This window comes from Apteryx mantelli, chromosome 3, assembly GCF_036417845.1.
Source record: "Apteryx mantelli isolate bAptMan1 chromosome 3, bAptMan1.hap1, whole genome shotgun sequence".
In the NCBI taxonomy this organism is placed as follows: domain Eukaryota; kingdom Metazoa; phylum Chordata; class Aves; order Apterygiformes; family Apterygidae; genus Apteryx; species Apteryx mantelli.
This window is the reverse complement of record NC_089980.1, coordinates 33510275-33523756: the sequence shown is the minus strand read 5'-3', so window position 1 is coordinate 33523756 and position 13482 is coordinate 33510275. Positions and strand designations below refer to the sequence as shown.

The following is a 13482-nucleotide window of genomic DNA, read 5'->3' as shown; positions in this document are numbered from 1 at the left end:
GCTCTGAAAAGCTGGCCAAGGCCTTGGTAGGGCAATGACAAATTAAGTGGATGATAAACTATCTTTTTTAATAAGTAACCAAGCATCATTTGGTCTTTGCTTTGAAAGTGGCTCATTTTATGCAAATGTTTTCCATTTTATGGCCAACAAGAGTTTATTTTCTTTTTCTTTTTCTTCTTCTCAATTAAGGAAACAAAAGGAAACAGTTCTAGTTCCAGCATGTCACCTGTTTGATACTAGAACTCCATAGGCTTGTTTATTTTCATAAAAGCATATTAAAACATGGGCTATTTTTAGGCTAGCAAATTACTACTTGCATCTTTTCCGTGCAAGACTACTACAAACCCCGTCCTCTGCTCTGTGCTCACTGCCAGCTCAAAGGGATGCCTGTATATTGATGTAATATAACAATACACCCACAAAATTGAATTGCATTCATTATCACATTTACAAAGCGCTTCCAGGCCCAAAGTGCTCTTACCTGCAGCCCGTCCCAACAGGAGACAAGCTTAACAACACTTAGCAGCTCTGAGAATTGCACCCTTCAATGCAGATTGAGAACACAGGAAACAATGAAAGTCAATATAACAGATACCCTGAAATGCTGTGGGTTTTTTCCAGCAGATAATAGTACTCCCATTTAAAAACAATATTGTCCTTAGGAATTTTTAAATGTTCTAACTGCTACAGAGTAAAGCCAAGGAACTACATTTCTCCTACCTCTGCTGCTGTTCCATTTTTTAAGCTTTAGAAAAACTTCATCAACTACCACTATCTCTTCTCAATGCTTTTCCTGATCCCAGTACTAAAGGAAGCAACAAAGAGAAAAGATTTGCAAAAAGGTACCTTAGCTCAACACCCCCCACCAAAGAAAAGAACAAAAAAGACCCCCAAGCCAAACAGTTAACTCCTGATGTATGTGCACCAAGAGATAAACACTTCCCCCCTGCTCAAAGTCAGTGACTATTAATTTAGTTCAAATTATCTTTCTGCTTCATGCAACAGAGAAAGTCACAAAGTCTAACTGAAGGAAACAATTCTATGCTATAGGAAAGGAAACAAACCTATTTGCTTTTATATTTGCTTCTCTCTGTATTTGTAACAGGAAAGACACATTGACAACCTTCAGGGAACAAACCCCATAAGCTATTGAGAGCTCTTCCAAAGGCCACAACAGTACAAGCCTCTTTACTGAAGTATCTCAGTCCAGTCCTTGCTTTAGAGGGAACGCAATAAAGGCAGCAGGGAACCCACTTTCCCTTGTGGTGATGGCATTGTGCTTTTGTCCAGTACGGCAAATTATTTCTGTTTAGAATTGAAACTATAATGAAAAAAGTTTGTTTTTTTGTTTGCCATTTTACACCCTAACTTAAACCTGTGTCACGACAAAGTTTCTGGGACTAAATACCTCACTGAAGGTTTTTTGCAAAGTGCTTCAACTTTTGGTAGATCTAGCTAGGCCATGCTGTTAAATACCACTTCCTCTGATAAATCCTCAAGCTGCGTAAATTTAAGTTCACTATCCATAACAGCATCTTCTCCCCTTAGATAGTCTGCAAAGCAGAACTCAATTTTCCACTTCATTTCAAAAGGGAAATAAGTGGTGGTTTTCACAAGGTTGTTCTACTGCAGATTTCAGCAAGACTTAAAATTGCATTTTAGCACTATTCAAGATAATCTGTTGCAAGTATAAAACAAGAACAGGGGAATGCATTCAAATCACACGAGCAGGCTTTCAACCAGAGAGGTTTGCTGTAAACACACATGAAATGGAAAGTATCCACATGAAATGGATACTACTAAAAATATAGCTAAAACTATGCATACATGTTTGTGTGGCATTGGGAGATCTAGCAGAGAAAAGACAAGTCATCGAGGATGGGATTTAAACAGAAGACAAGAACTGATATTCCAGATTATGCTAGTGATCCACATAATGCAAATGTCTATCACCAACAACGCAGGGGACAGCCACCTCACAGGTCCAGAAACAAAAAGCAGTAGGTTTGATGCATCTAACCACAGGGCTTCCTACCCACAGGAAGCTATTCACCAGTAAGGACAAAATCCCATACATCCAGCCTCAACACAGTCCCAACTGCCAGAACTCACAGAAAAAAATGTATAGGCCACAAAGACTCAAAGTTTCACAGGCCCCTCAAAATCACAGTATTATTTTAAAATAACACTTTCTCTGTTTGGTAAAGTTAGGTGTTTTCACTCATTGCTTTTGAAAGCTGTGGAGTACTCAGTGTCATACTTTTCATGCCTTGTTTAGATTTCCTTGCTGTGTTACAAATCTAGTTCGGCTTTGGTTTTGAACATCCCCCCCCCCCCCCCAAAAAAAAAAAAAACCTCATACTGAAATTCATATAATTCTATCATTTCAACAGCTGCAAAGTTTAAGAAAAATTCTCCAACACTCAGTATAAATCACAAGCATTGATAATAAAATTGTTACATCATTCTACCCAAATGCATAATTTTTCTTAAGAGTCTGAATCATTTCTGGTCTCCAGGTATGGTAAAAAGCCATCCATATTCCTCATCCTCCAGCAAGAGTAAGCAAGAGTGGCTCAGTATTGAGTACAAGCTCAGGCTACCCAAGCAATGTACAGATTCAGCAAATGTCTCCATGCCCAGGTAGACAAAAAAGGAAGATACCAAGTGTCTTCTCCCAAGTGCAAATGCCTCCCGCAGCCTGGTTGGCATGGAGGGATTCAGGTGGCTCTGTCTTGGACCACGGAGGAAACGCTGGCACTCTGTGTAAATTGCGTACCTTTATCATTTAAGAAAAGTAGAAACTCAAAATATTACCACTGCTACTGTTTAAAAGGGCCCAATAAAAAGTCCAGAGTACTTCAAAAGCATCAGTTCTACCAAAATTGAGCACAAATAATTCCCATCAGGAGAGAGATATGTAAGAACATGTGACTAAGCTCCAGAACATAAAATAACTATTATTTCCTCATCATCAGATGAAAACATTATACTGTCTAATGCCAAGCCATTCCTGTTACAACATTTCTAACCATCACAGCCACTGCCTTTAAAACACACTAAAGCAAGAATGCAGGCTGAAGTATTCAAGACTGGGTATTTATAGTTATGCAACACTATTTTTTAGAATTGCTACATATGTAATGCACAACCACACACATGAAAACATATTCACTTTCTGGTCTAAAAGCACAGTATAATGCAATAGATTAGATCTAAACATCAACAGCCTCTTAAAATATCTGGCACAAAGAGCTCAGCTTTCAATAATCAACACACAGAGAACAAGCTTCCCATTCACTGAAGAAAGTCAGCAGGGAGAGGGGTTTGCCCTCCTCAGCAAATTATTTTATAAACAGGGAATGAATGTTGAATCTTAGGTCTGCCTTGAAGGAACTCTTATTTTTAAGCCAGAGTTTAAAACAACCACTAAAATAACACATCCCCCCAAAAAATTACTGAAAAGCAAAACAATACATATGCTGCAATAATATGAACACAACAACAACAAAAAAAACCCAAGCAAATACTGCACATTATTTGTTGTTGTTGTCTTCATCCTCTAAAAACATTAAAGCTAATTAAGTATCAGCTTGTTTACATGGCCGGCTACAAGCCTGATGTGTATTTTTTATGCTGCAGTAGCCACTAATTTTAAAAAAGTCTAATAATTAAAAAAAAAAAAAGAACACTTCAAAGAAGCACCAAAATGCAAATACCCCAGCCCAAGCCTGGGTGGCCACCCATGGCTCTTCAGGCTCATCCAGCTTGCCAGCAGCCTGGTGCTGTTTCCCTGCTAGGGCTCCATCAGCTCTCTGGACAGAGGCCGGGGTGGCTGAATGGGTTGCTGCCTAACCCAAATTCCTGCAGCAGGAATAAGAAAAACAGGGCTGGCTAAGGCTGACACTGACAAGTCACTTAAGGACCCATCCATGACCTTGTCCAGCAAAGGAGAGCTGGGATCCCTGGGCACTCAGGGCCACCTCCACCTCCAAGCGATTCCCAGAGCTTGCTTTCCTCCCAGCCTGCTGAGATACGGTGTAATTCTAGACACGAGACGATCATGATCTGGACCCTGCAGGGTCAGACGGGCTGGCAACCTCAGTCTAAATCAAAATAGGATTCTATTCCAGCATAAATTTCTTAGCTTCCCGTGGATTTACAAAATTCCAGCTCTAGAGTTCCTGCTGCTTCCTCTGGGAGACTCCATTATGACGCAGTCTCATGAATAAAAGACATCTATCTTGGCACTTGTTCTAACTTTCCTTTTACTCTGTCTCATGACACAGCACCTACCTACAGCACCATGTATTAGTTCTTCGGTTAAAAAAGAAAGACTTGGAATTGCCAAACGTAGGCTGATTGTTACCCTGTGCCACTTAATAGCTGTTCCCCACCACTCCTATGCAAAAGTTATCTGTCAATTTGGCCCTTCAAATCATTTAGCCTAGAACAAAAAGTTTGACAGAAATCAAGTGGTGAATTTGAAGGAAAATATAAACCTGCTAAAGGTCAGAAAGATCTCTCAGTATGGTATATCGGGGTGTGGAACAGCTTTCCACGGAGAAATGGTGAATGCCTCTTTGTGAGGAACTTCTAAGACCAGAAAGGCTGAGCAATAAGGAATGGATGAGTGCAGTTATTATCTTCCATTTCTAAAGTCTGCCATTCTGTCAGGACATTCTGTCCTTTTCTGCTCATTTGGTCATTCTGCTCATATGATTTCAATGTACAGAAGTGATTGCCTTAATTCATGTAAGTAATTTAAAATTACAGTCAGTGGACCTATATAAAATATTAAAATTATATATATATTATATATAAATACACACACACACATCTACACACATATATATTTATATAGTTGGAAACATTCAGGTAAAAGAAATGAGCTATACTCACACTACACAAGGATCCAGCCTAATATAAAAAATAAAAAAGGGAAAAAACAAGCATTTTAACTAGAAATAGTTAAAAACACAGAGCTGTTCTGAACATTAGTGTCACACATGTTTTGAAGTGAATAGTCTTTTTTCTTAGCAAAGAGGTGCATTATCTCTCCAGCTGGGTGGACCATGTAGCTCATTCTAGTGCCAAGGGAGAGCTATGTGCTGTGGCCTTTCCTGCATGATGTGACCATAAGCTACGTAAGCATGGCACAGTTGATCAGCATATGCACAGTATTTGCAACATTTCCTGGCAAAGAGGGCAACTAGAAACTGGTCAAATTAATTTCTCTGGAAGTGACACAGTCCGCTCCTGGATACTGTCTTTCCAAGAGCACAGGCGTACTCTTGAAACGCCTACTGGCGAAGCAGCATGCAATAAACATGAAATGGCAAAGGCTCCTGGGAAGAGACAGATTTGGACAGGGTGGTAAGGCTTCCACTGTTTCAAAACCACATTTTAAGAGCAGACTTTTCAGCTCAGTTACACCAGTAATATGGAATGAAGGGTTAAATCCAGACTTAAATCTCCAGGTGTGAGAGATCAGATTCAGGTCTTTTGTTTTTAAGCACTCAACCTTCTCACTTGCTGTATAATCCCTATTTCTCACTCATTTGCCTACCCATCCAACTTAAACACACATCTGTTTTCTCCCCCCACCCTCCATGATGTTGGTCTATATTTTAACAGAATCTTTTTTAAATGTTGCTGAATTTTTAAGAATGATTGTTATTAAAAAATTCTAAGCTCTACCAGAAATATGTATTAACAAGTATTGCCACACAACCTCACATCCCGTCACTTCAGGCAAGCACAGTCATGGTTGCCCAGAGCAAATCATATGGTACACATCCTGCTGGTTCTTCTGACATGTTATGATATACTAAATACCGATTTTTGACAATGAAGTCGCCATAGTGCTTGAATCAGCTACTCTGCACACCAGGGTACACACACACATACACACCCCGCCACCCACACCTCAGGCGGCCACAAGCTGAAAGTGTGACCAAGCATAAAAAGCAAAGCAGTCTAATGTACCCTACCACCTTAACAGTCAAAATAGTTCCACATCACTAAGCTTGCTACAGAACCAGACTGGAATATGAGGATATATTATCCAACCTTAACAGTGCAATTAAAAGCACTGACTGGTGCAAAAAACCTATCTGACTGTACTTGTATTAAAAGTTAGCAACATATGAGGATGTGAAACTTTAGCTTATTCAAAAAGGTAAAACAAAATAGACTAAAAGTACAGATCAAGTAAGTGAGACATTTAAGAAGGACTTTTTTGAGGGGAGTTAAAAAAAATAAAAAATAAAAACCACCTTGAAAACAGAGGGTAAGCAAAAAAATCCAGAGTTTAAAAGAAAGTGTATTTGCCAGAATATTTTTCCCTGTAAATATGAAGCAGAATTTTCCCCTTTACTTTATTCTCAAGTGATTAAAAAACTCCTACAGTCATAATAGTCTGTTGCTATGTATATTTTAAAAGAACATCTGTTTAAAAATTCTTCCCCTAACACTTGAAGAAAAATAAAGAATGGGAAAGGGGGTATTGTGAAGAAGAAATATTTGCTTAGAAGATAAACAGAAAAAAACAGCTACAAGAAATAGCAGAGAAAGGGATAAGGCAGCAAAATATAAGAAGTGCACGTTCATTCAGTTAAAGGACGATAAGTCCAAGGTTGATTTTTCACAGGCCCTCCAAAAACAGGCCAGCAGTCACAGACACTAATTTTCCACCTGCAAACACATTCATTCCCACACTTTGCAGGTGCAGTCATCCCGGTCCAAATATAGCCCTTCAGTGTTTTCTTTCACAGAAAAGTCATACAGTGCAGGCTCCAAGAAAAATGCAGAGCTGACACTTGAACTCAGCTGAAGATTGTGCCCAATGTAGCACGGTGCAAATGCTGGAATACTACTCACACCAGCATACCAAACCTACATGTGAAGTAGTATTATTTTGCAGTATTATGCCATAATCTGCAAAGCGCAAGCCCCATCAGATATTACTAGTATAGAGTAAGATACTGAAAGCTTCTTTCAAGAAAGGAAAACAGACCAAAACAGACCATCTTTTTTTTTTTTTTTTTAAACTGTAGGGACTAAGCTGTAACTTTAGTCATTTCTTTGAACTGTAGTTAAAAAAAAAAAGAAAAAAGAAAAAGACAAAGAAAAAGGACATGGATTGTCTGATACTTGGGCAGAAAGAGTTGCACCCACATTTTCAAAAAGCCACAAGAGCGTGTGGGTTCTCTGTTTTTGGAACAAGAGCACAGTGAAAGCAAGTTTGTTTATTCTAGACACTGTACAAAGACTTACTTTTTTTTAACATAAATGGTTGAAAGGATGCCTCCTCTGAGGAGCTAGCAGAAAATAAAAGGCAGACTTATATTTCTAATCTATGCAAATATCTACTCTACAGGGCATCACAAAGACTGCTTTATATCAGACAGTATGCAAATCCCAGGTGTTTTTAATATGCCAAAAGCAGGCACAGCATCTCCACCTGCAATGACTGCTCACTCTGAGAACAGCTGGATGACTAAAAAGAGGTTTTCTGACTACTCTGTAGAGCCCTCCATGAAAAATTCCTTTTGCTAATGTGCCAACACCCATACTCCCACCCAAATGGCTTCTGCTGTAGCTGCCATCAAGCCTAGAGTTTTGTGGGGGGGGGTTTCTTTTGGTCTATGCACAAATTCTCCTAGAATGTTTCAAATTATAGGAATTATAAAATAGTGAAACTACTACTGATGCCTTAGAAAATGATCACGGGGCTACAATTCATAATTTTCACTGGAAGATATCTGCAGGACTGGGTGCAGGCAGAACACGGGGACTGGAGGTGGGGGAGATGCTGGAGTCACCAGGAGCTTGGAGGAGACAGAGTAGGAACAGGAGGTATGTACAGATGGGGTCATAGGCCCGAGACAAAAGAAACAGTAGAGTAGAAAGGGAAGGGAAATAAGAGGACTAGGGGTAGGAATTAGCTCTCCTAAGAGAAGACCCAATGCGGTGAATACAAGGATGATGTTGAGAGGAAAGCATGGCAAAAACATTTCTTTCATTCTCTTTACCAGAGAGAAGAATACTCTATGACGGGTGGCTGCTTTTTCCACATTTCTCTAGGTTATCTGCAGGAAGCCTCTATCACAGCTCAAGAACCACAGCTTTCCTGAGAAGCCTCACCATTTGCTAACTGAACAAGAGTGACTAAGTCCTGCTGCTGCTTCTTACCCTGTCCCTGTCCTCCACTTGACATTGTCTGTGTAAAAAACAAACAAACAAGCAACAACAAAAAAACCCACAACCCTAACGTTTGCATCTTTAACCAAGTGTTGATTCTTGAAAAGAGAAGTGAGGAACTCCAAGCCAGAGAGTCAGATCTGGCCTACTAAAACGATTAATGTGTCCCCCAGACTACTCTTTGTCACATCCTTTCCTGCAGACCTCAGAGGTTGAACTCAAAGAGCTGTTAGCTGGATGGACAGCTGTGGCAGTCTTTTCACTTTCTTTCCCAAGGATCCCACAGACCCTTTTCTCTCATGTTATCAGAAATACCTGGTACAACCTAGCTACACACATTCCACACTGAGTGATGGCCTCACTTGTGCTAACATGACAGGCACCACCAGCCCGATAAACCCTCAGTAACTAGTCACTAGCAGCCCACCCAAGTCAAACATTCACCCATGCAGTCACTCCAAACCCATCTACACCTTTGGAATGATGAGACCATTTGGGCACAAATTAAAATACAAGAAATTCTGTTTAAACACAAGAAAAAACATTTTCACTTTCAACAGTGGTTGAAAACTGAAACAGGTTGCCCAGAGAGATTGTAGAGTTGCCATCCTTGGAGATATTTAAAATCCGTCTGGACAGGGTTCTGGGCAACGTGCTCTAGGTGACCCTGCTTGAGCAGGGGGGTTGCACTAGATGACCTCCAGAGGTCCCTTTGAACCTCAATCATTCAGTGATTCTGTGGTTAGCGCTGCTGCTTGTGTTTAGCTTCAGTGACAGTTGACACTCTCAATCACATTTTACCTCTAAATTGATAGTACTGACTTCTAATTAGACTATTCTTCTATTCCTTTCCCAGAACACCACATATAAACAAGCTCCCCTAGAAACTGTTGGCTGCAGGGGGACAGTGCTTACAGCAGTGCTACTCAACCTCATATCTGCATGCACATTTGGTTTATACAATATAGAAAGTTACCAGCAAAACTATGAATAGCTCCTGATCTCCACCAAGACTTGCAAGTAGCAAAAATCCAGGAGCCTGCAGGCATAAGTATTTTAAAGCTAATAATGATGATAAAATGCACAGAAGTTAAAATTTTATAAATAAGCTTCTGTGGCTTTACTTAAATATGAATTATCTTATTTGTAAAGAATCACCCCTGTCAGCCCCAATCATCACAACAGCAAAATACAAAATGGTCCATGGATTGTTTTGAAGAGTCAGATGGTTCTTCAAGTAAAAGGGTTTGGAGGACACTGCTTCAGAGCCCATGACCAACCCCACAAGTAGAGCTCCTCTCAACCAACAAAACCCCAGAAGCCTCGGATCGTTTTCCCTCTTCTCAATGACAGTACATGAGACAGAGGGGGCTGCAAGCCCTGGAAGCAGGGCAGAATATCCATGTCATGAGGACAAATCTCTCATAACCATCTATCAAGCCACAGTCTATAATTCTATAGATTAGAGGCAGAGTAAACCATATTAGTAAACTAATCCCTTGTTTTTTTGTACACTTGTGAGTTATGCAAGTGTTGGCTTAAGTATTCTCAGAAGACTTTTCACAATTATCTAGGAAGACTGATCAACGCTGGCAATTCTAGAGCCTGCAATTAACTGAAACCCCAGACTGAGAGACGGATTTCACCTCGGGCTTCAAACATGGCCAGGCAAGCTTAGGATTGGTGATGTTTCCACCAAGAGGAGATTTCACAGGTAACGGGTTCACCACTAGCAGTGTTCTGTCACAAACTTTGCAGATTCAGCTTTTGGTGATGTTTTGCTTTGGGCTTGGGTTTTCTTTGGGGGTTGGGTTTATTTATTTGTGGTAGTTCTACAGCTTCCCAGAAGGGGATGAAGTGCTTGGTCAGGAGTTTTGTGTTCAAGACAGATTTGTCACTTGTATATAACACAGAAAAGTCAAACACACGGAAGTGAATGGGCAAGCATAGTTCGTACCTCACTATCATGATGAAGCCTAATCCTAAAAACAGTTGGTCCCATTTCAAAACAACTGTTTATTAGTTTGCCAAGAGCAAACAAAACCAAAAAACCCCCTAAAAAGCCAGCCACCTCTGTCCATCTAATCACACTTCAGACTAAGACTTTCTCCACCGTTTTTTTCAGAAGAGGAATTCTCTATATCCTCACTGCTCATCATTTTGAACATGACATTTACTGCATCTACCTAGAATTGCACAGTTGAATGTCTGCTGTCATCACATGATCCAGAGTGAAGCAATTCTGATTCAAGAGACAAAAAAAATCTTAGCAGTCTGTTCTGTATCTGAGATCCATTAGTAAGCTGCTGTTTTTGCTGTACACATTCAGAGAAATGTAAGAGGCACTTACAAGACTCTGCAGCTAATGTTATCAATCACATCAGAAAGAAAGAAAAAAAAAAATCAGCAGCCGCTCAAATTCAGAGTGCTGTGAAGTTCAATAGTCACCAAAATGTTTTCTTATTACCAACCAGGGCAAAACGTGCAAGTATACCTCTGCAGGTAAGCTAAGAATGAGCAATCAGCACGGCAGGCTGCAGCTCAGAGATAATAGCATCCAAGTGGCCATCATTCTTCCTTGCAGACAATTAGACCAGGACTGGGTTGGCAGAAGTGCAGAACAGAAAGTTTCAGACATTCCCACTGCACATTAATTAATTCTGCAGCAAGAGTACAAGGCTTCCCTCTCCCAAGGCTTACGGAATGGGAACACAGAGAAACAGACACGAGTCAGCCTTCAATCTCCACTCTATTCCCAGGGACATGTAAGTTTTGCTGTGCTTTCAGCCCACCATTTGGCATGAATACTACATACACAGTGGTCAAAAGACTGCTTGACAGCTTTCATTTGAAAAATTAAATCTTTTGCATCCTACCAAAATTATTTCCCTAGTTCAGTCTTAAAAAAGATCATTTAAAATATACAATCTGCAAAAATGACAATGCTCCACATCTTACACTTTCTAGAATGAAGATGCTTTTTCTCAACTATTTATACATAATTTTCAAGTATGATGCCCATGTGGTGAATTTCAGGTTTGCAGCAAGAGAACATTTGTTTCAGTGACAAGGCTGATTTAGGAAGTTTCTGCCACCCTGCACACTCCATCACCTTGCTCCAGGCTCTGCCCTGCAGTTTACTGTTGTGCTGATGCAATTTTGCTCTAAACCAGATAAATGAAATAATTTTGGTTAAAAAGAAAGCAATCCCACCCCTTTTGGGGTGAGGTGGGCTTTCTCTTTTTCTTGTTTTTTTTTTTTTTAATACAACATAGATGCACACAAACCACAGTGATGTGGTTTACAGAACAGCCGCTCAAAACACTTGCGTTGTTACAACTGCAGCACAGGGCCCTGAATAAAACAGCAATTCCTACAGAAGTTGTTTGTGAAGGTGCACTCTGATTATAATTAAAGAACTAATGCCCTCTAACGATTTAAATCCTTTTGTGAACTATGAGGGGAGAAAAACAGCGATGGCATGGGCAAAACCCAGAAAAAACTCCAAAGCCTACTTTCAGCAAAACAGAGGCAGACATAAAAATAATAAACTAAAACTGTACACAGAGGTCATCTGTCTATGGTTTTCTTTTAATCAGTAAAAGGTTATGGAAAGAGTAGGGTCACCATGGTCCGTTTTTAAATTTATTTCAGGTTTTTAAACATGTATCTATTATTCCCTTTTATTTCTGCAGATGGCTATGTATAATCATTCCCCAATATTGCTATTTTTTTCCAAACAGATATAGTCAAGTGGTGGCTTCTCTCACTTTTTCCAATTTGGACGACAGGAAGTTAAAGAACCAGATGATACCTGAACAAATACTGAGCTCCAAAAACAGAGTAATTGTCTATTCCCTCCCAGCTATATCCCAACAGTGTGAACAGAGGGAATCCCACATACCTTGTTACCTCTTGCTGCAACCGGGAAACACTGGGCACATAGAACATTACCCCAAAGAAAAGCAAAGGCTCATTGGCAAATTTGTCCAGCTGCTTCTTCAGAGGTTTTTCCAGTTCCACCCATCGGGCTTGCTGGCTCTTGCTGAGAAACCAAAGGCCAAAGTAGTGCGTCTAGATAAAGAAGCAAAATGTGTCAGTTTATCCTCTTTAGCAAGACCACACACACAACCAGTGACTTGAATGCAAATAAGAACAGATGGCATTGTGTCAATTTTTTCATTCTCGTATGCAGAGTAATTTTTTTTACTGTCTTTTTGCTTTTTAGGACTATTTTGAAGACAATGACAAATTAATATTGCACTACAATACACTTCAGAATGCTATCAATCTTCTTACTGTCTCTCCCAAATGCACGTTAAAGTGCTGTCTTTGGGATTATGGCACAGGTGACACAAATGTTCTACAGAAAAGAATTAAAAACCTTCGAATGTCTGGCTCTTTTAGTTTTCTTATTTGACATGTTATGTCATCATATGTGATGATATGTTTATGTCTGTGCCTTGTGAACAGACAGCAAACACTAAGTCTGAATCAAAGCACAGAGGCTTCATGAGACTTTGGATCAGGCCCATGGCGTGCAAAGGGCAATATGATTCTTCCAGCTCTTAAACGAAGGCAGACCCACATAAATATGTTGAAATATATCTACTAATATCAGAACCATTTCCACCATACAGAGCATGATTATATTTAAAAAATGTATTCACAAGGTTTTATGATATATTAATGTGAGTATTACACTTAACATTTGCACAAGCACAAGCTGTTTGCTCTAAGCTCTTACAGAAATACCAGGTTGAAAACTTCAGCTATTTCCCAAGCTGTTTAAATCTCAATAGCTACAGTAGCTCCTGTAAGCACAGGGGACTTGCTGCTGGAGAGGTATCCCCAAGGAACAGTGGTCAGAACTAGGACTTTAAATATTACAAATTGGCAATAAACAGCTGAAGGAATATCCAATCCTATCATGATGGATTCTAGCAAAAAGCCCTTAAATCACCATATTAAACATCTAATCTACTACTGCAGGCAAATGCATCTTACAATCAACAGCAAGTAGTGTCATTACAGATCCATAGAAATGGAGAAATAATGTTTTCATGTTCAGCATAGGAACTAATCCCTCTCCTGCCTGGAAATTTGACTGTAGCCCTAACAATGAAGTTTGCACCCATCCTTTTTCTGCAGTATTGCAGCTGATGGCATCTGGAGATTTCCAGCAATGCCCTCAATATAAAATTCTGCTCTGTAGTAACACTAAAATGAATGAAACAGAAGCAACAAGAGGATCTTTAGCAGAGAATGAACAGATTT

General features: G+C 39.8%; 1 protein-coding gene across 1 annotated transcript in view; it reads right to left on the bottom strand.

The window, feature by feature from the left end:
- The window catches only part of PTPN14 (protein tyrosine phosphatase non-receptor type 14), a 117180-nt gene that overhangs the window by 52179 nt on the left and 51519 nt on the right, over positions 1-13482 (bottom strand). The window contains exon 3 of the mRNA XM_067294697.1: positions 12110-12279. Coding sequence (XP_067150798.1) covers positions 12110-12279 — 170 coding nt within the window. The remainder of the gene's footprint in view (positions 1-12109; positions 12280-13482) is intronic.